The sequence below is a fragment of the Pavona decussata genome, unplaced genomic scaffold (assembly GCF_977016875.1).
Source record: "Pavona decussata unplaced genomic scaffold, jaPavDecu1.1 SCAFFOLD_21, whole genome shotgun sequence".
Lineage (NCBI taxonomy): Eukaryota > Metazoa > Cnidaria > Anthozoa > Scleractinia > Agariciidae > Pavona > Pavona decussata.
The window spans coordinates 1,308,624-1,335,894 of NW_028145444.1; the positions used below are offsets into that span (position 1 = coordinate 1,308,624).

Genomic DNA, 27,271 nt, shown 5'->3' on the forward strand with positions numbered 1-27,271 from the left:
ATAAGAGAGTTTCTTTCCTTTAAGGGATTCAACCTGATTAAAGTTTACTTCAGTGTACATTATAGTGCATTTTTATGTCATCATTTGTTTCAATGTCGGGAGACACTTCCGGTAGCTCCGGCTGTAAGATTTTAATACGGTGTCCGCTGCAATCATGTGGCCAATATGTTACAGCCAATTTCCGCCCATGAGAGAAACAGCAGATTGTGTGTCAACTGGTCGCCTACGGGAGGTTAAAAAAAATTGAAAATTTCAAACAATCATCTCTAAAAGTGGTCGCTTACGGGAGGTGGTCGCTTACGAGAGGTGGTCGCCTACGAGAGGTTCTATCTATAGTGATTTGACTTGGAAACTTTTGGTATTTTGGAAAAGTGGTCGTCTATGAGAGGTGGTCGCTTACGAGAGGTGGTCGCAAAGGGAGGTTCGACTGTATTAGTTTTCATTCATATGCAAACAAAACTAATTTTCATGTGAAAAGTTTTGCACTTAGCCTCGCTTTCATAATGAGGTTCACAGCAACCCGGAAATGGCCTATTTCTTTTTCCATTGGTGTGAACCAGGGTGAAATTGGCCTTGCTAAAAAAATCTGTACCACTGCCATAGATGTTTATAAATCGGCCAATTTTCCATGGCTCACTCATTGACACCAACAAAACATGTTTAATTAAACCGGGTTTAATGAAATGAAAATTGATAACAGAAAGCTGAACCATTGGCTTTGACATAAAATTCAAGTAAACGTTAACTTATGCTTCCATTTATGCTAAATCTGTAGTCTACAAAAATCCGAAAGCAGCTTTTATGAAGAAAACAATTTTAAACTGTGATTAACTAAACAGCTTTAAAACGTGTTTAAGCCTTGGTGTGAATGGGTCATTTGATTGGCCCAATGAATCTGTGCCTGTAAATTAGCTTTTACGGTGCTGTTTCTGATGGAGTGCGAAACATGAACATGCTGCAGTCAAGCAGAAACTGTTCTTCACCAGCCTCCAGAATATTTGTTCAATTCCAGCTGGCATTTTTGGTAGAATGGAAAATGGCCCTATTACAAATAGCTTGTACTGTTGGGGATATTATCTCCTATATTAATAAAGTTTGCACTTGAATAAGCTGTGTAAAAACTAGTTCTTCCAAGTACCTACATTCTCGCTTGGAAAAAAATGTTCAAGAAAATTCAATTTGGTTCCTATTATATTTGTTGTATTTCTTTCATAGAATGGTATAAATTTCAGACAATTTTAACGACCATAAACAAATGCTTTAAAAAAACTAGCTAACTTAAATTACAGAGGTAAAGACAAAAATAATAATTTTTTTTTATCACTTTGTTTGCTAACTGTAGAAAGTCCTTAATATATTAAATGTTCAGTAACATATCAAAAATTATCCAGTATTCGACATCTGTGATCCTGCATCATAGTACATGTTTACTGACAATACAATATTATATATTTTGGGGGGAAAATTCAGTTCACATTTTATGAACTAGGCTAGCCAGTACTATTGCATGAGCACTCATCTAATTTTAAGGAATTAGAAAAAGTCTGAGAAGTCTAAAACAAATGTTTCTAGTATTTTGAATCCTTGGAATGTGATAAATGAAGTGCACAGAGCATAACCAATCTACAGTGAATTTCAGATCATTTTTTTGTTGTTTCAGCTCAGATTCATTGGAGTTTATGCATGTGGTGTTGAATTCCTTCTGGAAACATTGCTCCAATTAAGAAAAATAATTTGTGTCAACTGTACTAGCTCCATTTTTTTCCAACAACAAGCACAATCTTTGCAAGAATGAGCAGTTCCAGAAAAAAGTCAAACCCAGCCCATGGAAGGTCACCAGAAATTCCTAGGGGGGGGGGGGGGGGTGGTCTTAAAAGCTAAATTTTTAGAAGCAAAGTATGAAGCTAAACTCAAATTTCCTGGGGGCAGGTGGTTGCAAACAAAAAAACCTTCCGTGGGGGGAGTATGGATATTTTCTGGAACTGCACAATATCTCAATCAGCTGTTGGATTTAATAGCTCCCAACCCAAACACTTCAATTTTAAATCTTGCCACCCTTTCATGTCTATAATGAGGGTGAAAAAGACACCCCTTTCAGGCCACCCCTACAAAACATCCTAAGATCTAAGTCCATTGACAACAATTAAACTATATATAATGATTATCAAAACTTGATGATCACGGAACATAAGAGGTCTCCCAACATATTTCTGGCAGCCATTATTGGCTGATTTTCTTCAGTACATAGATCATTCCAACGTTATCCACTGATACAAAAGTATTGAAATCAGGAGAGAATTGAATGCTCTTGGCCTGAACTCCTTTTAGGTTGAATTGTTGGCACAATGTGCCATCTCTTTTCCACCACTGCAACAGTAAAAAAGTATTATTGATTATGACAGATGAACACACCATTCAAGATATTTATTTGGTAACACTGCCTCTGCTGAAACTAAGGTCGCGTCCAACAGAAATACTGCTGTTAGATTTCCATTATTAAGTACAGTTGGAAGACATTTCTGCAAACGTTCGCTGGCACATGATAATTTAACAGCGATTTTGTACTCCAGTAACTCCGAAACTCTCTGACTTACGAATGATTTTTCTCTTGCCATCATTGTATGTATTTGTTTTCTGGAATAAGGTTAATCAAATGCACAAAAATATTAAGGCTGATTTAAACTACAAGATTTTGTTGTATGGTACAAGTATGTACTGAGAACAAGCCTATGATACAAATTCTTCAATGTGAACCTGACTTTCAAAAAGGACACAAAAAACTGCAAGTTATGATTTTGAAACACGTATTAAAAATCCAGATGCAGGAAATGTTGACCAACAAGAGATGTGTAAAAATGTATACAATTTTTTATGGCACAAGTAAGCAGTCAATATACTGAAGTCACACATAACAATCATTGGCGCAATTATAAATACTACATTAGGGCCCTTAAAATTTATTATCAGACGAAAAGAATTTAGTGAAGCAAGGCCAACAAAGTAAATGTCTCCAAAAATCCTCTACTTTGGCCTACAGACGTATTATCACATTAGAACTTTTGAAAGAATTAAAGGAAATCATTTGAAGTATTACTTAACAGTTGGTTTAGATTTTAGTACAATTTAGCCATAAGCTTGTTGGGCAAATTCAAGCCCTAATAAATCAAAATGTAAATATGGAACAGTAATTCTGTCACAACCTAAGTGCGTATGCATGCCAAATTAGAACAATGTTGGATTCTAAGACCAAATCATTACTTGTGCTCTTTTCCCACCACGCCCTTCATTTATTACACATAAGTGCTTGTGCTGATGTGGTACCTTTATGTTGTTGCTCACAGAAACCAGAAGGCCACTGTCACTTGAGAACCAACAACTGCTGACCCATCCATCATGCCTACTACAAACTGCAAGTTCTTGTCCATTGGTCACATTCCACACCTAAAAAGGCAGTAGGCTTACTATAATGAGTAAGGAAACAATGAGGGAGTAACTCACGGAAAACAAACCAAACTTCCAGTTACACTGGTTCGATGCTCAAACCATTGGTCTGAAATTTATGTGGCTAACATCATTTGTTACATAATTTGTGAGATATAACATGCATCCGGGCTGCATGCTTCTGGGATTAGTGTGTCCAAATCAATCAACACAGCACTTGATGGAGAGAATGTCTTTTTACGTAAACTTTGCAACCCTGGGCAAAAGAAAGGAGTAGTTTATCATTCTTGCTGCTGAAGACTTACACACTTTCAACTGAATATCACTAACCTGTGATCAGGTTCTAATCTTACAGTGCTCTTGTTCCCTCAAATTTGGTTGCTTGACGTTCAAATTGGGCCTGATACAACCTTTTGTTTCATGTTTCTCACGAGAATGGTTTAACAACTACAGCTGTAGCAAAACAAAAAAAGAGCTTGATCTCAGGTTAACTGAATACTCACTCTAACTGTTCCATCATCACATCCAGTACAGATGAACTTGTTGTCTTGAGAGAACGATGCAGACCTCACACAGTCAGGGTGGGGGCCAAGGGAGTAAGTAAGAGCTCCTGTATGGGCATCCCAAACCTAAAAAATGTAAGAATGAAGGATTAACTAAGCATTTAACTGGCCTGGACCTTAAAGGCCCAGCCCTCTTAAAATGTTCTGTACTGAGAGTAGCAGTAGGCAATTTATATTTTATTTTATTTAGTACTTTTCTTAGTTAAGGCAGAAAGTGGTTTGGGGAAAATCATCATCTGCAGGCGATATTTCATTTTGGGAGGGCTGAAGGCTCTGCTTACTGTGCCTTTACGACTGTTCACATGCCCCTAGTGCACCCTTACTTTATCGTCAAGATTTGCTCTAGCATCATCAGAAAAACTCTGGCACATTAGTTTTGTCTACACTCACTCTCAGATGTATAAATGGGTACAAGCATTATCATCACAGCTTGTATGCTTCAGTTCAACTTTATATAAAATAACCACCACATAATTGATATTTGGCTGAACCTGGCTATTGGAGTCTGAACATAAACCAGTAGCCAGGTGGTGTTTACCTTGGCATATCTATCCACTGAAGCTGACAGCAACCTCTTGTCATCTTGAGACACATCACAAGACAGGATATACTCACTACTGCTGTGCTGACAAGACAACAGAAGAGATCCAGCCTGCACATCCCACACCTAAAAAGAGATTTTGAATGGTAAGAACAGTACACTGTAGTTACACTGCCAGCAATTAGCTCTTCCTTTCATAGCTTGAAGCCCCCCAAAGTAGGAGGGGGAAGGGTTGAAGAGTCCTGTGTATTTAGGGTGGGGTGGATGGATGCTTAAAACATCCTCCAACCATAATATGATTTTCATACCCTATTTCATCTACTTCCTCCACCTGCTCCTGCCCTTGCAGGTCAAAATTACAGGCGCTCTTTCAGGCTACCATCACTTTCTAATGACTACTAACAAATCAGTTTGTTTACAAAATTAATAATGTCCTTCCTTCTAACTTCTGCAAGTCTCAGACAGTCTCTACTCAATGCTACCCTCATCAACCTTAGGATTAGTAATTGCGTTCGACGTAGGAAGAATGCACTCTTAATACAGATTGGAGTCCAGATTGTATAGGACAGTCGATCGATCACCAAAGGGATCTTGGGATGTGTATCTGGCATCCAGCACAGATTTTGCAGACTGAGGTGAATGACATCATCACCAACTTGGCAAAGAGCCTTGGATAAAGATCATCGAACAGCACTACACTCCCTAATCTTTGATTATTGCTACATGTAGTTATATTATACTCTGAAACAGAAAAAGGTAGAATTCTCCTCCAGACCTTAAGTGTCCCATCTAAGGATGATGTGAGCAGCCATTGATGGTTCTGGTTAAAGAACATGCATCTTTGGATACTAGCAGTATGGCCTTCCAGTGAAAACAGCAGCTGTCCATCCACACAGCTGTACACCTAAAGAAATATAAAAAATTATTGGAATATGACTTGATCATCACAACTGAAAATCATCTTAATTTACAACTACATTTTACTGCTCTGGGAGCTGGCAGCAAGGAAGGTGGGGAAGGGGGGTAATAAAGTTGATTGATATACAGTAGACCTGCACCATTCAAAAGCTCTATTTGCACTAGACCCTGATAACCTGCAGCTGCATTGGGAACATTGTTCTGTTGTTCTTTTGTTTGTCACAGTCCTCTTGACCAACCATGTAAGACGTTGCAAATGATGAAGGTCGCCCCTTAATATGATGTCATTTTGGAAAGTTTATTAGGTATAAAGATGACCAAACTACACTATGGTTGTAGGTTTTCTTTCAAGGACAGAACAGATTGTATTTCTAAAAGCTGATATATTAACCTGACATATAAATCAATGACAGCATTGGAAATACAGTACCTTTGCAGTGGAGTCATCAGAAACTGACACCAACATCTGACCAGATTTGCTAAATGCACACCACTTTACACGACCAGAATGGTGCTTGAACTCCTGGATCACTTTGCAGGAGGGTTTCTCTAAAATCTGAGCAACAAATCAGTTCAGATTACAAGCTACCAGGTTATTAAGGAAGTTATTAAAATGGATCATAGTTTCTCATCATCACATTTAAATAACAACAGCTCTAGAATCACTCAAACAATACAAAAACAACTAACACCACCATCTTCAAGACTGTTGCATGAGAAAAAATCAAGTCAAGAGAACCGGGCTGTTATCATGTTATGGTTTTTCTTTCTTTTAATTTTGTAAGCTTGGTACTCTACAAATGTTTTTCATGGGGGGCTACTCTGTTACAAGTATGTGCTATTTAACAAATCAACGACAGTTTTCTATGGTCTATACTTTTATAGACCATAAAATGATGCTACAAGTACCACGAGCCCCAGGTAACTGGTTCCACTTGAGTTTTGAACATTTTATGGTCTATAAGAGTATAGACCATAGAAAACTGCCCTTTGTTTGTTTTTTAAGATAACTTAGCACAAGCGGAATTGGCACATTTCCATTGAGAAAGCATGTGTGTTACATCTGACAATTTTTATTGTGCAGTTCCAGAAAATATCCATACTCCCCCACGGAAGGTCCTTTGTTTTGCACCCCTGCTCCTCCTAGGAAATTCCAGTTTAGCTTAATACTTTGCTTCTAAAACGTTTTATTTTAAGACCCCCCTCCCCCTAGGAATTTCCGATGACCTTCCGTGGGGTGGGTATGGATTTTTTTCTGGAACTGCAGATTGTTTGTACTCCTAAAGACAATAACTACAAGCCAATTCACTGCACAGGACTTTAGACAGTTATTGTAAAAATGGGTATGTTCCACTGCAGAGGGTATAGTTTTTTTAGTCATTTTGGTCTGAAAAGGGATATAGATTCAAATCACTTTCTGAAAGTCTGAAAACTGGATCTTAGTGACCAGGTCTGAAAAATGGGAATTGGATAATTACATAATTATGTATTTTGGTCTGAAAAAAAGGCTGTATTTGGAGAACCAGGCAGGACGGCCCCACCAAAAATTGAAGGTCTGAGAGCATAACCGACTTATGTTGAATTTTAGCACGGCTTTCGGTTTCGCACGGATTTGTCCGAATTTTGGCTCTCCCTGGTTTGGAAAACATTTCGCGGTTTTACAATCGTGGACAAAACTCCTTGAGAAAACCAAACACGAACAGAACAAAAACTACTTCCTTGCTTCTCCCTCCCACCCCCTCCCCCTATCCAATCACAACCGAACACAGACAACCAAAAAACCACTCACTTACTGTTTCTCCCTTCATAATTCTACCACAGTTACTTCTCCCTCCCACCCTCCCCCTTATGCAATGTTGATGTGGGAAGTGATGCTTGCCAGGAAACTGTTCGTGACCCAAAAGACAACATTGAGTCAGGGGAAGGGGGGGGAGGGGGATTTGGTAGTTTGCTTGTCTACAAGTGAACGCGCTTGGAAGGCAAATTTTTTTATAGGTTTTGTCCACGTCAGTCTCGTTTTCCAAATTATCGGTAGGCTAAAAGTTTCCACTGTCCACGAGCCGTGTTTAGTCGCACCAGTTGTTGTTGCTATAAGTAACGTTTGAGATGATATCATGGTTTGCTTTTGCGGGTTGTAACAAGCCCAAAATAGATCAAGGCAGTCGGGATAAACAACTTGCGTATCGTACTGGCTAGTTGCTTTCGCTTTTGTTTGGTGAAGTTTGTAAACGCACGACATCTATGGGTCTTTTGAAAAGTTACGAAATTGACAAATGCAGTTCACAGGAACTGGTGGAAATGTTGTCCAAAGAATCCCTCCTTGGTAGTGATGACTGTGCCGTGGCGAATTTTTCCATTCGATTATCAAATCCCGCGGGAGCATCAGAGACAAATCCCGCCATATACAAGGTGTTTTGCAAGCCTTAGTTGTGGTTTGCCAGGCTTGAAATTCGGTATGTAACGATTAACTTGACAATTTCAAGGCAATGATTCAATAAAAGTACGATTAACATAGATTTTCAACGGTTAACACCGACTGGTGGTAAAAAGAATAGATAGTCTTTACCTTTTAATAGAACTGCCGTTAATCGTTGTTAATCGTTGTTAATAGTTGAAATGGCTACATGTCTTCCTGTTAATCGTGTAGAATGCTAGTATTTTGCGTTATCAAGAGTGATATGTCGACAAACGGGACAAAGCTGGATTTTACGCCAGGAAATGGACACATTTTCTCTTGGAGAATGTAACTGTTTACATTTGAGACATTCCTGTCATGTACGTAGTAGTTTGTAACAGAATCAACTAAAAGCGTGACAGCATTCTTTTCGTTGCTCCCGCGAAAAACACCGCTTTCGTGTGCCGTGTTTCAAAGACAACGAGTGTATATTGAATACAAGTATTTAATCCTCAGTGCATTGTCCATTGTCATCCAGTGTCTATAATGTTACCGATATATCTTTACAAGATGGTAAAATTTCTCAATGGCATTAATACGAAACACAAAGCGGCGTGAAAAAATACTGGACAATGGTTTTCAATCGAATTGCAGTACACATGCAAAAGTTTGGACAAATCCGAGCTACATCGAAAAACGGGCTGAAATTCGACATAGGTCGGTTATGCTCCCAGCCCTTCAATTTCAAGGAGTACCAACATTCCCACCATGCTTCTCCTCAAAGGCATATTTAATACACTGTCTTGACACAAACCAAAAAAAAGATCTTCAGGGAGCACTCATGTTTCTGGTTTAGCACAGCAAATGACAAAGAATGGATACATGTATTTACCTTGACACTACCGTCATCTAAACCAATGGCAACTTGGTGTCCGCTGCTATTAAAACTGATGCTTGTAATTTTAGACTGCTGTCCTTCACTCTGGGACAAGAGCTTGGTACTTTCACCCTCAAATATCTACATGGAAACATTACAGTCAAATTCAAGTGTTTTTAACAGCTACGCCAACAAAATGTGAGGATGTAAATTTTAAAATCATTCAATCTGCATAAATTTTTTTCATTTAGTGCATGAATTTCAAATGTTGTTGCATAACTTGGCACAAATTTTCAAGTTGAGGAAAAGCTTTGAATTTGACACAAAACTTGCACTGTCATCAAAACAAAAACTGAATTGGTCAAATTTATGGGCAGCATAACCCCCTAATGGCAGACCTTGGCCTATCTACCACAAATCTTGAATACCATAAAAAATTTCAAACACAAATACCTCCAAAAACTAACCCACCCAAAATTAAAGCCCTCAAATCCCACACGAATATTCTGCCAATAACAAGCCTTCCCAAAATATGTGGACTGCAAGGGGGGTTTTAAGCTAATAGCTTATGTGCCAATGAATTCAAAACTTCAACATCCCCTCCCCTCCCCCTCCCCTCCCAGGAAATTTCCACCTGTCAGGGCCCCTAAGTGCTCCAAGACCTCTCTGATCTTCACGAAAAATGTTCACCTTCAAGCAATCACTACAACTATATTCAATGTTCAGTAATTTATTATTTTGCAACAGTTACCATTAGCCTGTTGCACGTGTCTGTTATTGCAATAGTCAGGGAATCTTCCAGGAAAAACACATCAAACACCATCCTTAGTTTGTTTGAGCCCTGGACAGTGGTTGTGTCAACAGCCCATATCTATTATGAAGAAAGAAAACTTCACACTTAAAACTGGGCATCTACATGACTGTTCAAACCCAACTGGGTGTCCAATGATTATAATGATTTAAATGATAATAAGGAGGAAGATGGATTATATGTTAAAATTGGTAATGTCAGTGGAATGCAAACAACTTAGTTTCTGGAATAAATGTGATGGAATTTTTTTTAAGCCTTGTGAATAAATGAGAATGATGTGTTATTCCGTGAATGACACAGGCATACTCAGAAAAAGAAATCCTCCTCCTATGCTCTTCTCAGCTCCTATCAGTCCGATAAGATCACTCGGATTTCCTTTTTCTGAGTGGGCCTGTGTCATTCACTGAATAACACATCATTCTCAACTTAGTTTCTCAGCATAATCCAGTGGTTCAATCATACTGCTTTATCTCAAATGTATTATTCTTTGACACTATAATGTAATTAATGTAATCACCTTTATTTGACATGTGGGCATTATGAACAAGTTATTAGCTATTACTTTAGGCATCACATGTATAAATAAATAAATAAATAAATAAATAAATAAATAAATAAATAAATAACTAAATGATGATGATGCCTAACTAGTATGTAAAAGCTCACGGATTTGACTTAACTCAGTTCTGTGTTACTATCAGAATGTGGTATTTTGCATTACACTTTCCAGGAACCACACTTATAATGTAGCAAAGATAACTACTGACAATAACATTCATATTAATTCAAGTTTTATACCTTGACAGTTTCGTCATCTGACGCCGAGACCAACTTGCAGGCATCCTGTGAAAATGCAACACAGTGCACCCAGCCAGAATGTCCTCTGTACACACCCAAGCTTCCTTCACTGATGGCATTCCACAGCTGAGAAACAAACAGATTGAAATAACTGCAGGCTAGGAAGAAAACTGAGATTCAGGGTGGGTGGGGTGGGAGGAAGGTCCTCCAAGGGAAAAAAATATAAGGGCAAGTGTCAAGCAAAATTGGAATTTCCAGATGGGACGGGAGATGGGAGGGAATACTTTCCTTGAGGAGATGTGGATTTTTAAGGGGCCTATATTTGGGAAGGGCTTGTTTACAGGGAAAGAATCATCACTGCAGGGTATTTTTCATTTCATATTGGTTAGGTCTTTAACAATAAAAACATATTGAACCACTAAGCTAACAGCCATGAGCTTGAATTTTTTTTGCAGGGGAGGGGGGGGGGGGAGAAGGAGATGGATTTTGGCATCTGCAATTAAGAGGGCTTATATTTGTTGGAGGCTTTGTTAGTTACTGCACTAGGTAGTCTAAGCATAGGTAGAATATTTCAATAGGTATCTAGAATAGAGTAGGAAATGTGTATTTGTAACACCCTGAAGGATTTACCAAGAAAGTATGACTGACTGACTGACTGAGTAAGACTGATTGACTGACTGACTGACTGACTGACTGACTGACTGACTGACTCAGACTGACTGACTGACTCTGACTGACTCAGACTGACTGACTGACTGGCTCAGACTGACTGACTGACTCAGACTGACTCAGACTGACTGACTGACTAAGACTGATTGACTGACTGACTCAGACTGACTGACTGACTGACTAAGACTGATTGACTGACTGACTGACTGACTGACTAAGACTGATTGACTGACTGACTGACTCAGACTGACTGACTGACTGATTGACTGACTGACTGACTCAGACTGACTGACTGACTCTGACGACAGACTGACTCAGACTACCTGACTGACTGACTGAGACTGTTTGACTGACTGACTGACTGACTGACTGACTGAGACTGATTGACTGACTGACTCAGACTGACTGAATGACTGACTCAGACTGACCGACTGACTCAGACTGACTAACTGACTGACTGACTCAGACTGACTGACCGACTCTGGCTGACTCAGACTGACTGACTGACTGACTGACTCTGACTGACTGACTGACTCAGACTGACTGACTGACCTACTGACTGACTCAGACTGACTGACTCTGACTGACTCAGACTGACTGACTGACTGACTCAGACTGACTGACTGTCTCAGACTGACTGACTGACTCTGACTGACTCTGACTGACTCAGACTGACTGACTGACTGACTGACTGACTGACTCTGACTGACTGACTGACTCAGACTGACTGACTCAGACTGATTGACTGACTGACTCAGACTGACTGATTGACTGACTGACTTACTGACTGACTCTGACTGACTGACTTACTGACTGACTGACTCAGACTGACTGAGTGACTCTGACTGACTCAGACTGACTGACTGACCGACTGACTGACTGACTGACTGACTGACTGACTCAGACTGACTGACTGACTGACTGTCTCAGACCGACTGACTGACTCTGACTGACTGACTGACTGACTGACTGTCTCAGACTGACTGACTCAGACTGACTGTCTGACTAAGACTGATTGACTAACTGACTCAGACTGACTGACTGACTAAGACTGATTGACTGACTCAGACTGACTGACTGACTGATTGACTGACTGACTCAGACTGACTGACTGACTGGCTCAGACTGATTGGCTGACTGACTCAGACTGACTGACTGACTGACGGACTGACTCAGACTGACTGACTGGCTCAGACTGATTGACTGACTGACTCAGACTGACTGACTGACTCAGACTGACTGATTGACTGACTGACTTACTTACTGACTGACTGACGGACTGACTCTGACTGACTCAGACTGACTGACTGACTTACTGACTGACTGACTCAGACTGACTAATTGACTGACTGACTTACTGACTGACGGACTGACTCTGACTGACTCAGACTGACTGACTGACTTACTGACTCAGACTGACTGACTCTGACTGACTCAGACTGACTGACTGACTCAGAGTGACTGACTGACTGACTGACTGACTCAGACTGACTGACTGCCTCAGACTGACTGACTGTCTCAGACTGACTGACTCTGACTGACTCAGACTGACTGACTGACTGACTGACTGTCTCAGACTGACTGACTGACTCAGACTGACTGACTAAGACTGATTGACTGACTGACTCAGACTGACTGACTGACAAAGACTGATTGACTGACTGACTCAGACTGACTGACTGACTGACTGGCTCAAACTGATTGACTGACTGACTCAGACTGACTGACTGACTCAGACTGACTGACTGACTGACTGACTCAGACTGATTGACTGACTGACTCAGACTGACTGATTGACTGACTGACTTACTAACTGACTGACGGACTGACTCAGACTGACTGTCTGACTGACTGACTGACTCAGACTGACTGAGTGACTCTGACTGACTCAGACTGACTGACTGACTGACTCAGACTGACTGACTGACTGACTGACTCTGACTGACTGACTGACTGACTGACTCAGACTGACTGACTGACTGTATACCAGTCCTGTATCACTGACTAAAAAATACATCTATCAAATTATTATTTTTTCCTGTTATCACAAGGTGCCTGTTGTTTTAAAAAACAACTGAAGAATCCAGACAAATACAAAGGTTACCTGCACGGTTGTGTCAGACAACCCAACAGCCAAAATACTGTCATCTTTAGAATAAGCCAGTGAGAGTGTAGTTGATGACATCTGAAGGTTCTTAAGTTCCTGGCCTGTTGTGGAATCCCAAATCTAACAGATAAAAAAAATTACAAAAAAACAAAAGATGTGAATCTGGGATGAGGCTTTTCTGAAATATGCAGACTCACAGCAGAGCTGTCATTAAGGGCTGTAACCTGCAATACCTGTTACAGCTGAATACCCTTGAAAGAAACTTGATGTTACAAGTGATCTAGACCATTGTTGGTTATTTTACTCAGAAAGTAACAAGATTGTTATGGGCAGATGGATCAGGATAGCCTTTAAACATAATATTTATTCATTGTGGGAAGCTCAATGAGGCTAAAAACATAACAACAGCCCTAGGTCTACATAGATATCCAAACCCTTGAAATATTTGTCAATGTTACTCATTCATGGATGATTGCTGTTGATGATCCTTAATAATATTACAGTGCAACGAACTCAACCGGGGCCACTGAAAAAACCAAAACTTTGCAATGTTCTTGTTTTGATTGGTTTACAAACTACCAAAGCCAGACTCCTTTGATGTTAAAATGACCTGTGATTCGCTGATCAATGTTGGATGGCTGTTGGATGGCCCCGGTTGAGTTAATGTTGCACTGTAATATCATAGCTTCAAATGCTTTATCAATCGTCTGTCTAATCCGCAGATTTATTTCACCCTTAGCTAACTATTCCTCTGAAAAGTCAGTTTAAATTAATCAAAAGACTATGGGACCTTGACAAAGGTGTCTGAAACTCCAACTATACTGTGTCCTGTTGGCTTGAAACAACAATATGTCATGGCAGAGCTTGTTCCTCCTTCAACTGTAAACAACTCTTGTCCTGAATTAGAATCCCAGACCTGGAAACAAACAACAGACATTAAATGCGACTGCTAGAATCAAATTTTTTTGATAATTCATAACAGAAAACAAACTAAGGAAATCTGCACTACCATGAAGGAGGTTTGGAAATGTGAGCTTAGTTGTCATAAAATTTGGTGAACGTTTGCTTAAAGTGCACCTAAACCCCAAATTTTTTTTTCGCTTAAATAAATCTTTGCACCTGTTTGAAACGCATTGAGCCTTTTTGCGCCTTATTTCGACCAAATCTTGACTTTTTATAGGCTCTAAAAGTTACGAAATCTAGCCATCATTTGTCCCATGACTGAGCTAGTAAGGGGCATGGGCCTATTCCTTACTTGACGTCACAAACTGCTTTGCATGCATTTTCACAAAGACTTAACACAATGCAAATCAGTTTGTGACGTCAAGTAACGAATAGACCCATGCCCCTTACTAGCTCGGTCATGGGACAGATGATGGCTAGATTTCGTAACTTTTACAGCATATAAAAAGTCAAAATTTGGTTAAAAAAGGCGCTAAATAGCGCGATATGTTTCGAACAGGTGCAAAGATTTATTTAAGAGAAAAAAACATTTTGGGGTTAGGTGCACTTTAAGTTTGAATTTCTCCAAGAATTACTATGGTTTAACATCAAACACTCAAAAATGTTTCATACTTTTTACTTTTGCTCCTACAGTTGGATATGATTTGTTTTTCAATATTTTGAAAAATGAAAACTGTTTTGGCAACTACTTCCTTGCACCTGCATCGACAAGCTTCATCACTACTTGCAGGTTTAAAAATATAATTCCTAATTGTGTTTGACATAGTAAGAACGCTTCCTAATACGGATTTGAGTTGAGATTTTATGGGAGTTGTCATGGATGGGTCTATGGATCTTGAGACACACATCTGGCATCCCCTGCAGACTTTTTTGCAGGGACGGATGACATCACAAAGAGAGAGAGAGAGCCTGGGTTCGAGATTGGCCTGGTGACATCGAATGCACTCTCTAATCCACGATTATTACTAGCATTATATAATTTTATTAGATTTGTTTATGAATAACTTGTTGTTGGTGTGAGAGCTAACTACCAATTCACTCACTGTGCCTAGCATTGCATTAAACATGTCACCTTAACGTAAGCATCGTCAGAGCAGGAAACAATCCTTGAGCCGTCAGGAGAGTAGCAACAACATCTCACAATATCTGAATGTCCAGTAAAGCTGACATGTTCCATTCCAGTCTCACTATTCCACACCTACACAAACCAAAAAGATATTCAATAAAAATGCACATTTACAGCTCCCTTGAGTCTCTTGTAGCTCCATGGTGGAGCATTCGAACTAGTAATCAGAAGGTCATGAATAGGTTCGACTCCTGTTGGAAGAACTTGAATTTTCTTTTTCCGAGTATGCCTGAGCCTCTGACTGACAAATATATCTATCTTAAAATTGCTATTTTTTAGTATAATTCATTTTCTTGCACTAGATCATGTTTTACATTCAATACTTGAAGAAAATGCAATTCACAGAAAATCTTACAAGCTTGTGTTGTAGGTTAAAACGAATCCCAGGTTAGTATGATTTCAACCTAGGTTGACTTGTATTTTCCTTCGTTTCAGATGTAAATTACCCAACCTTAACAAAGGAAAATACTAATCAGCCTATAATCTTGGACAGATTAAAATGAGAAATTAAACCCCCTCCCCCAAAAACAATGATGAATTTGCGCACAGAGCAAAACACGCCATTTTTCCATCATTGAAATGGGCGGAGGGGTGGGTCTTAAGTTTTCATTTGATCTGCTCAAGATTGAATCATGGACAGATTAAAATGAGAAATTACCCCCCCCCCCCCCCCCCAAAATCAATAATGAATTCACGCACAGAGAAAAAATGGGCCATTTTTCCATCATTGAAATGGGAGGGGGGGGGGGGAGGGGTGGTCTTAATTTTTCATTTCATTGATCTGTCCAAGATTGTAGGTTGAAATCATTTTAACCTGGGATTCATTTTAACCTACAACACTTGCACACTATATGTAGGGAAAAAAGATTAATTTTCACGGTACATTTGAACTTTCTTTCTATTGTTTGGTGAAGAGACAATGTCCTTGAGAAGGCCATGAAAATGACACTGTTTGAGTTAAGAAAGTGGCTTATTTATAATGTAATTAATTTTTAGAAATATTATAATAAATTATTCTTACCTGTTTCTTTGATGGCTCGTTTGTTGATATAGAAGCGAAAAGATTGTCGGAAGTATTCCAAATTGTCCAGTTCAAGAAAATATCCATACTTCCCCCACCAAAGGTTTTTTGTTTTGCACCCCCGTCCCCCAAGGAAATTCCAGTTTAGCTTTATACTTTGCTTCTAAAATTTTGGGTATAGACTTTTTCTGGAAATGCACATTACATTAACATGTGTGACAACCAGCACAGTTATGTTTCTGCTGTACCTTGACTGTGCTGTCAGCTGAACAGGAAACAACATTTCTGTCATCAGGCGAGAACATGCAAGTGAACACATCCTGTTTATGACCTGTAAACCTCAGCAGTTCCCTTCCATTACTACTGTCCCAAACCTGCTCAAACAAAAGTGGAAAGAAGAGCTGATTTAATGGTGAACCTTAAATTAAACGGCATGTTTCAGCATGATAGTGATAATGATTATGTTTAAATGGGCGGGGGGTTGGTGGTTCGAGACCAGGTTGGTCTCTTCATTGATGTGTTGTTTCCTTAGACAAGAACATTCGCTCCACATTCTCTCTCTCCATGCACCCAGGGCTGAGTTGATCAAAGCATGGTTAGCGCTAACCATTGGTTAAGAGGTATTAAAACCTATAGGTTGTCATGGTATTTAACCCGGGTTAGCGCTAACCATGTTTCGAGCAACTGGGCCCAGGTGTATAAATGGGTACCGACAACACACTGCTGGGGGTAATCCTACGATGGACTAGCATCCCATCCAGGGGGAGTAGCAATACTCCTAGTTGCTCCATGGTACAGACAGCGGGCTAAGCTACTTAGGTGCATAGTGCGACTGTACCTTACCTTTTACCTTAAATGATAATGACAATGATTACAATGTTTCAGATGATGATGATGAGGCTGTGATGATCATACTCATGATGACTATGACGACAATCATGACACTGATAATGAATATAATTATAGCAATAATAATCATGATAGTAATGATGTTGAGGATGATTATAATGAAGACAACAACGATGACGAAACACAGGCAGTACTATGACAACAATTCGAGGCTATGGCAACAGCAGGGTTGTCGCTAAGCGCCGGCTGCCGGCGAAATTCGCCGGCTGGGAAAGAGGTCATCGCCGGCTGAATTTTGGGTGGCAAACACTCGGTTAAAAAGGCAATGAACAGTTCTTTAGTTACCCACTAGCAATTGTTCGATTTAGAATAATATATTTTAAGTGAAAAGGTTGAATAAACTCCTGACTGCCTTGAGTATCGATGCCATAAAGTAATTGAAATAAAGTCTCGTTTTGAGAACTTGTTTACCGTGTCCTCTTTCCGTTTTCTGCGTCCGCCATCTTGTCAACACAAAGCTAATTGGTAGCCCTGATTAGCTCCCGCATTCAAGGCGTTGCGAAAGATTGGGAACGAGTTTGTTACCAGGTATTTGTGTCAGATCGGAGAAAGGAGAAATCTTTCTCTGTAGCATGACAGAGAAAAAAACCTGAAGGAACTTCTTCGTAATGTTTTAATACAGCTTTTAATTGGTTAAATTTTATTGTTTATAACATGTTTATGCTCATGAATAGCAAGAAGAACTGGGCAAACGGAGGAACAACTAAACAAACCAGAAACGTAAACGGTCCGCCGAGTGCTCGCCAGCGAAAACGAACGAACAAGAAACCGAGTAAACGAACCCTTGAAACTGGATGAACAGCTAAACGACCGAGTGGACAGCTCTTTTGTTTGCAGTTCTAAGCGTTTATAAGAATCGATTTTCTGACGTTCTAGTGCAAACTTTTAAGCTCTTATCTTTTTGGAACGAATGGAAAGCGATGTAGCTTTCGTTCTCATTACTTTAATGTTAAGTAAATATTGAAAATCTTACGCACATATTTTCATTTTTAATGTTCAAAATAATGATAACGAAATAAACGTAGAATAAGTTAAGCATTCAGGCACTGTATTATTAATTTTTGTGGTACAAAGTCTGCTCGTGACAAAAGCCTGAAACACAGGACAGCACAAACCTTGACAGTGTGGTCAGCAGAGCAAGAAATAATTCTAGCATCATTGCTGGAGAAGGCGCAGCCATACACTGCATCGGTATGCCCTGTCATAGATAGCAACTCCTTGCCTGACTGACTCTCCCATACCTTGTACAAAGCGTTAAACAACATACAGTTTTCAATCATTAGTCAAAAAATAGATCAAACAAAATGTAGGTGGCTGATACAGCTCAATCCTTGATTTCACTGTGTCTATCAAGTAAAAATTATTCAAAATAACCTTTTGAAGAATCTACCCAAAACAACATTGGAAGAGACTGAAATGTCATGATTCAACAAATCATCATATACAACCCAACAACTTTTACGCGTATTCTTGAATACCCATCATAATAAATAAAGATTAGATTAAATAAATAAATCACGATGGGATATGATTGTCATTCATTTAGAATTTGGCAGAATTTCAAAATATTACTTGGGAGGCCTGTGTACCTTGACAGTTCTGTCTGCACCACAGGAAACCACTTTGCTTGCGTCTTGTGAGAAATGACAACAGTATACTGCTCCTTGGTGAATCTTGACAGTTATCAACAGAGTGTCCTGTGACTCTTCTCTCTGGTTACTGTGAAATCAATCAACAAGGTACACATAAGGTCCAAATCAATACAAGATTCTATGACAGACAATAACTATACAAATATTGAGCAAAGGTAACCGACAATGGACTCAGCTGCTAGTCAAGTCTGTTTAACTTTATGTGATAAAAACTAGCCAACTAGGATAATCTCCACAACCAAATTAAAAAAAAAAAAGTCAAAATTGTGTTGCCATGGAAACATCATGTCAGGCGAGCAATTAATATCAGGGAAGGTCACAACGTTTGGCCATATTTGCTTCAATAATTATAAATAATTATTATTTAAAAACGTGAACGCTGAATGACAATATACAAATAGAATTCACTTATATTGTGCTGTTTCTGCGTGCAACCATCAGCGCTTTACAAGCCAACAAAAAAACCTTAAGTTAAAATAACCATCTAAAGTTGGACTAAGATTCCACTACATTGCAATAAATAAAATTCAAAATGAGAGTTCCAAAGGAAAAGTCTCAGAGCAATACTTAACATCTTCAGGCATTGTTCCATAAAGTAAGTGTGACTAAAAGCCATCATAAGCACTTTGCATCTCCTCCCCCCCCCCCCCACCACCTCCCCACCCACGGTCCCCTGCACCAAGACTGCTCACAAACACTTCTTACCTCCAGTCAAGATAAAGGTTCCCAGGTTGAGCTGCCAGTTGAAGGGCTTGTTCTTGTGCTTGTTTGTACACTTCTGAATCCATAGATTCACTCAGACCCATCTGGATCAAATCAGGAAGAGGTTTCTCAACAAACCGATGAGCATTGACACTCACAAAGTGATGGAAATCTTCTATGACTTTCAAATCCTAAAAAAATAACAAACAAAAGAGAATTCTAAATGCTAATCCTCTTCCTATCCTATTACCATAATAAAAGTAACACTTATTAGAGGTATAGTAACTGTTATTGTTACAGTAACAAACTTGATCACTACCCTAGAAAAGCATAATCTTATTTAATTATCTTAATATTAAAACCACAATTGACATAATAACCTGTGTAGAGCAACCCACTCTCCTTGTCAGGAAGTGGACAACTCTTCACAGGCCAACCACACTGAAGTTTACACGACATTGTATACTTCTACAAACTTGTAATAATCACATTAGTAAAGTGCGTTCAATCTCATTTTGGCATCCAGACTGAAGCGAGTCAATCCGCCGGACTTCAGTTAGCCAGTGGGATTCAAAGCTCTGGCATGAAATCAAGGCGAGTGGTCAGCCAGTCCAAGATGGCACCCAAACCCTAAAATCGCACAGCATCCAGAAAGAAGCGACACAAATAGTATATGTTCTCTTATTGTCAAACGCAATAACATGACACACAAGTACAGTACCTTGTTGTCAACATGTCCTTTGATTGACAGGTAATCATTCAGTAGATCAGCTGGTTCAGTGACACTAAGCTTAGCTGCAAGCCACCTTAAATCAGTGACAAGATTCTGCGCCATTCTCATCAGTCCAGCCTTAAGCATGTGTCTCAGAAGGTTCCAATGTATATAACCATCATCAATTATCTCTCTGAACTTCCCTGCAATCATAATAATTTAAAGACTTATATAGCCCTATCACCAAGTTAATGTCCGAGAGCACTTGTCATTATAAGCATTCTCAACAAATACCTTAATAAGTACCACTCCAAATCGTTAAATTATTTGGTTTGTAAATCATTTCAGGAACTTTTCATGCCAAATTTAAAGGCTATTCTCCATCCAAGCAAAAATGCTTATTTTCAGTTACAAACATTCGATCTTTTTTCCAGAAATCTTTTTGGTGAAAGATTGCATTGAAGAAATCACACGTTTTGTGGCCACGGTAAAATAATTTTCCGTGGGAAATAAATTCATCGAACACGACAGCGCTGCACGCCTGTTGTACATTCCGTCGCCTCAGAAATAGATTTTCAACCGCAAACTAGCCTGTGGAACTACGAAAAGACCATGCTCATCAAATAGTTGCTATGTTCAGAAACCTTTTAATCTCCTCATTTGATGCCGTACAATACCAGTAAAGAGGGCTTTCCACCCAGCTCCAGCTTCGCGAGGTTTTGCGAGTCACGTATTTCTAGTAATAATAATGATGATGATGATATATGTAATTATCCCTTCCCCAAGAGCTCGGAGGCACAAAAAGCTCTCCACTGATTAACAACTGACTGCTTCTTACCCTTATACACAGTGCTGTATCGATCCACAAGTTTCTTGTGTAGTGCTTCCAAATCTCTGGTTTGTTCTTGAAGGAACGTCAGTTGTAGGTTATGAACACTGTAAAATGTGCCTAAGACATCTTCAGATTTCACCGTTCTTCTGGCTAACGACTTGTTCACCAGGTCTTCCATCCAGTCTTCTACAACTTCAAACTACAGGAATATAAGAAAGTGAAAAATATTATTAGTCACAAAAGAACGAAGATTGAGCTACCATTGCTACAGTTTGCACATCTTGGACATAATTTTTTTTTTAAATGTCAATAAACATGCTGGTCAAATGTGGTTGCCAAGGAAACATCAAAATTATGTGAACCATGGAGTACCATCATGATAACAATGTGTTGCCAGATGAAGTTTATTAGGAAAAGTGAAAATGTGAAATAGCGACAAGTCTTCTCATTGTTCTTGCAAAGCAAAATCAGCAAGATCTAACAAAATTTCTTGATTGTTTTTAAATTTAAAAATTATTTCACTTGCGCTTGTTGGATATGAGATGATTATAGCCAACTCAGCGCTACGTGACTTGTTGGCTATCTATCAGCTCATATCCAATGCATGCTCATGGAATAAATGATAGTTAAAGAGCACATGCGTACAGGTGCTAATTGCCCCAGGGGGGTACTCCGGATTTCAAGTGATGGGAATGATCAAATGGGGGCAAAAATCAAAACCCAAAAAAATCCCTGGACCAAAAAGTAACCCCAAAAATATCCCATGCCGATTTTCCGAGCCTTAAAAATTTCCAGAAAGCATTAAATGATATAACATGAAAAATAAAAACATCAGAAATTGAATGTTTGTGTTTGTTCATTCATCATACCATCTGAAGTTATCTTCTCTGCATCTGGTAGTCATTCAAGACACCCAAGAACATCTTCTGTCTCAACAATAACATTATGCAGAATGACAACGCAGCCGGGATACGTGGGCACTACTACGAATCTTCAGATTGTTTCAGGAATACCCCAAAAAATCCCTACTTAAATCAGGCCACCCAAAAAAATACTTGCCAAATTTTCCTATCCAAAAAAAACCCGGAATCGAACATTTCAAACCCCAAAAGAGCCTTTGATCATCCTCATTGCTTGAAATCCGGAGTAAACCCCCCCCCACCCCTGGGCTAATTGCTCAGTATCACAATGAAATTCTCCCAACCTCCTCATCCCAAAGAATACAAAGGACTTGTGCTGGGACCTTGGATACTTCATCAAACACAGCAAAATCTTCATAAAGTTCCCGCAACTCGTCATCCAAGTTATTAATGCTCATGCGAATTGCTTCAGTTAGTGTCGGATATTCATATCCAAATCTGGGTTTAAGCTTGCTCACGGTTCTCTTCTTCAGCTGGCTAACATAATACTGCCATCTTTTTGGGTGGCTGCGGAGCAAAGCACCAATCATGCTTATGGCCAAAGGTGAGCCATTTGTAAGATGGAATATTTCAGCAGCTTCTGCAGGAAGATTAACAGCAGATTGGTTTGTCCACTGAGCTAAAGTCTGCAGTGATTCGTTTTCTGTAAAGCCCTCACTGATATGAACTTTAGCTTTTGACCCACCAACAAAGTTTGCAATTGCGGAATCTCGAGTGGTCACCATGACACGGCAACGGATGTCGAAAAACTTGATGTCATTGGAATCCCATAGATCGTCTAGAACTAGCAAAGAACGTGGATGCTGATGAGCAAAGAGAACTCTTAATCTATCCTTAGCTTCCTCAGTATTTCTGGGTGGTTGTCGGTTGTGATCGGGATCAAGCCGAGCACAGAGATTTTGCATTCGCATTAAGAGTTTTGACTGGTCAACAGGACCAATTCTAATCCAATGAACACCACCTGGAAAACAATCATCCAAAAGAACAGCATTTCTAAGAGCTTCTGAACCCAGTACAGTCTTGCCACATCCAGCCATCCCATGTAAAATAACCCAGCCGTCTCTTTCCTTTAGAGATCTCAAGGCAGTACGAATCTTGTGAACATCTCTTGCTCTGTTGGTGAACACTGTTGGTCGCTGTGGAACACCACCCTCAAGAAGCACATTTTCAACTGCATGAAGAAAAGAATAAAATGATCACTTTATTGAACAAAACAGGGTAACTGGAGTACTTATTACTTTGAACAAAGGACTGGCTGAGCTCAAACAACTGACTAAAGTGATGCTTCACTTTCATTAGGGAACTCAAGCGCAGACATTTTCGAGCCACTAACGGCAACTGGAAATTGAATTTTCCCCTTTTAGGAGCATTTTGATGCCATCGCGTTTGTAATGTCAAGCCACAGTCATCACCAAGAGCTTTTCCTGTCTGTGGTAGGGAGCAAAACCATGCCAAAAAAGAAAACATTCGACTTCTGGTTGTCAATCATGGCTCACGAACGTCTGTGCTTAAGCTCTGTACTAACTCTAGACTACCTCAACGCCCAACTACATGTTCCTCAAAAGGTTCAACTTGGATGGTGTCAACTTCATTTAGCATTCTGTGCTTAAACCAGCTACACTTTAATTACCATAAAAGCTTTCCCATGCCCAAGGGCTTATCTATTTTCGCTCCGGAGAAGCTTAATAGAGGGAGGGTTCTTATTTCAAATCATAGGTTTTGAAGAAAACTAAATTATCTTTTTTCCAAAATTGTGATACATAAACAACACGAAACAATTAGTGCTAACTGATTGTTTGTATATTACAAAATTAATTCAAAGTCATTTTCAACTTACCATGACCATAGTAATACTTCTGCACAATGAAGACCAGGTTTCCTAAACTGACCGACATTTTGATACTGGAATGTCTGTGTTTGAAGTATTTAGTTTGTGTTGTCTAATATGGGAGGGGGCTTACTGTAATGGAGATAGGGAAGGCTTATTAAATAATCTCCCCAGTGGGGGACTTATTGCCTGATTTCATACCGTGGGGGTCTGGGTACAAGTCTGTGTATTATGGGTTATGGGACTCAACACCCACATAGCCGGAAAGAGCACACCGCACTTTCCAACATTTCCAAGTTTGGTGTTAATCAAGCTAATATTAGGAAAGATACAGCCATTCAAAAACTCCAAATTTTACTAAGAAATGTATGGAACGCCGGACGTGTGTCCGGCGTTCCATACATTTCTTAGTAAATTTTTAAGTTTTTGAATGGCTGTATCTCGCCTAATATTAGCTTGATTGACACCAAACTTGAGGATGTTGTAAAGTTCGATGTGCTCTCTCCGGCTATGTGGGTGTTGAGTCCCATAACCCATAATACACAGACTCGTACCCAGACCCCCACGGTATGAAATCAGGCAATGATAGAGCTTTTACAGGAAGTGAGTTGTTGATGCCAGACAAGTTATGATACTAAATCCATGCACTCAGGTCATTTAACTTTTTTCAATTTCCAATAATAAAAGATATTTGTATAAAAACAATTTTTTCAGGCTTTTTTTCACAGCTGCTGAAGTTACGTACATTCCATAACTGCAACTGTCACTTGAGCACTAATTAATATTGTTTTAGTACCTCTTTCACCTATCTCCCTGACATCAGATACCGCTCTTGGCTTCCTTGAATTATCTTGCAAAAGCTCCTGCAAATGAGGATAAGGTTCCTCCAGTGACTCCCGGAAAAGATAGAATGCTGCTTCACTCTTTTTATCCAACAGGTCCAAGAATTTCCCTGCTTGTCTTCTTGAAGTTTTTTCAGCTTTGATAAGTTCAGTGTCTTCCAAATCAAACACCATTTTACTCCGAAGGAAGTTAAGAACATCGTCCACCAGCAGATCTTCAACAATTTCCACCCGGTTCACTGTCAGGAGATCTCTGTGCTCTGCACTCATCACTTCTACTGTTGAAATAAGTAATTATTATATATTATTTCATGAATCACACATTTTCTTTTGTTATTCAACATCCTTTATTTAACTTACATACTTCATGAATATTAAACTAACTGAAACGAGGGATTTATACAGATAAATCCCTCATTTACTGTATAAATCCCTCATTTACATTAGCAGTACTGCGAGAAACGCACACATCAGGTTGCTTCTATTGTTCTCCGTTTCTCACCTAAGTGTGACGGTACTAATTAGCCGGCATTTGTCCCCTTGAACAAAGGAATAATTTCATGAAATAAGTCAGATAAATACCTCGAACGTCGGTATTAATCCATATACATCCCGAGGGCCGTACCGTTCTCGGTATTTATCTCTTACATAATTATTATTTATAATTTCTATTAGTAACTGTTGGAGTTTCACTGAATGACAGGCCACCTCACTCACTCCTTTTTTCTTTTTGTTACAATGTTCAACTATAATCCATGCAGACTTAACAAATAAAATTATTTATTCTTGGAAATTATAGCCCTAAAATACAACAAATTTAAAAGAAACAGTTTGCAGGGAAACTCAGCTGTGATTATATTTTTTGTTCCAAGTTTCTAAACACTGATTTCAAGTCACTCGTTTACAAGCAAATTCTATTATTCTCACTGATAATTCTAGATTTCTAGATATTAGAAGCATCCAAATACAGGACATTTGGGAATTCAAGCATGGCATAAGCGCACCATGGACAGCTGTTACGATGCACTATAGACCCAGTTCAGATGCCATAATTTTCATGCACTGTACCTACTACAAGTAATTTCAACTTTGACAAGTTGACTCAGATGGCGGTAGGAAAAGCACAGCATTTGAATCAAAGTCTCTCCAGTGTCACATTACACAGCAAGCTCTGCTGTAACTTAAGTAACTACTTAATTTGAATTTGCTTAAGCAGATTGATTGAGGGGCTCTTTATATGGAGGGAGGAAGAACCTAGAGGGCGGATCATCCTAGCGCCATATGTTTTCCCTATTCAGTTTACATTGCAAAAAGTTGTACTTCGCCCTAGCGCTAGGATCTTCCTAGAGATAGGAACTTCCTGTCTGAGGGATAGGAAGATCCTAGCACCATGCAAACTACTTTCGCTCGGAAGATCCTAGTACTAGGGACAAAAAGAACAAACATGGTGGCAGCCTTGCATTCAGCTGCGCAAGGCCGAAAGTTATTCTTCTTTTCCTTCTCCACTTGGTAGCCACTTCGGCCAAAATTTCTGCATGTAAAGCAAATGAAAAGTTTTTCCACCTTCACGAATCTTCCTACTGCTAGGATCTTCCTCCCTCCATGTAAACACCCCCTTAGAGGCCATACCACCTTCAAACCACTGTCATATCACTTGGCTTGGTGCATGAAAGGTAGTGTCTGAACCAGGCCTAAGTTTCTGTGTACACAATATACCCTACTGGGGAGGGAGAGGGGGGAGCTTGCAGATTTTGCTTGTAAAAATTATAATTAACTGCTGCAATTCACACCACCGCTGCCATTCACACCACCGCTATATGGCAAATTTCTCAGCTCTGAACAAGAGCTCGTTAATACTGAATGTACATGCACACTATAAATGAAGTTTACTGATTGTATACATGCAATATTAATCAGGTTAATACCCTCACAGATAGTCCAATCATTAATGCAAATATTTGGTCAAGCTTTAAAAATAACAGACAAAAAATTGGTATATCCGAGGAGAACAACAGGGCCAAACAAGCTTAATCACTCCCTTGGTGGAGGTTCAAATTATCCTAACTTGTATGCTCCAAGTAACTCCAATAACTATTAACTAGATATTGAAACTGTTTGGGCTTCATATTGCACTATCACAGTACAGTATACATTTGCATTTGGGAGAGTAAAACAACTCTCTGATAATCCACTCATACTCACATTGCAAAGGAGAATCGACGGTTTCAAGAATGGAACTGAACTGTTCTTCGCTTGAACCACTCTTTAACAACTTTCCTAAATGAGGGTATTTATCGCTAAGAGCTGAAAAGAAATGTTCAAAGGCTTCATATCCCTTCTGTGGAAGGACGTCCAAAAGCTTTTCTGCCTGCCGACGGGAAGTTGCCTCTCCTCGAATGACCTCTGCGTCCTCGGAGTCAAGAACAAACTTGCTCTGCAGAAACACAAGCACATCGTCTACGAGCAAATCCTCCACTATCTCCTGTCTAAACTTTATCAGCAAATATCGGTGCTTCTCAAGCATCTTGGCAGGATGAATTTAACCTCGCTGTCGAGAGATAATTGTTTCAAAATAGCACGACAAAAATAGAAATTGATTTTCCCAAGCATCAGAACTTCCGGCCATTTTGACGGAGCGGGCAAC

General features: G+C 39.5%; 1 protein-coding gene across 2 annotated transcripts; it reads right to left on the reverse strand.

The window, feature by feature from the left end:
* Nucleotides 1-436: 436 nt before the first annotated feature.
* LOC146486122 (apoptotic protease-activating factor 1-like) lies at nt 437-27,271 on the reverse strand. 2 transcript variants are annotated; one of them, XM_085098517.1, is made up of 21 exons: nt 26,830-27,271; nt 24,582-24,905; nt 22,242-23,128; nt 21,044-21,236; nt 20,215-20,408; nt 19,497-19,684; nt 18,729-18,858; nt 18,255-18,380; nt 16,479-16,604; nt 15,156-15,281; nt 13,911-14,036; nt 13,118-13,240; nt 10,345-10,470; nt 9,487-9,606; nt 8,751-8,876; nt 5,894-6,019; nt 5,321-5,449; nt 4,543-4,671; nt 3,945-4,070; nt 3,322-3,441; nt 437-2,367 (listed from the first exon to the last, which is right to left on the reverse strand). In XM_085098517.1, exons 1-21 carry the CDS (start codon nt 27,149-27,151, stop codon nt 2,221-2,223), a joined length of 4,014 nt encoding a protein of 1,337 aa, XP_084954643.1. In that variant the 5' UTR covers nt 27,152-27,271; the 3' UTR covers nt 437-2,220. The 2 variants fall into 2 exon arrangements, with proteins under 2 accessions (XP_084954643.1, XP_084954653.1); XM_085098527.1 differs by having other exon boundaries at nt 24,582-24,902; nt 26,830-26,961.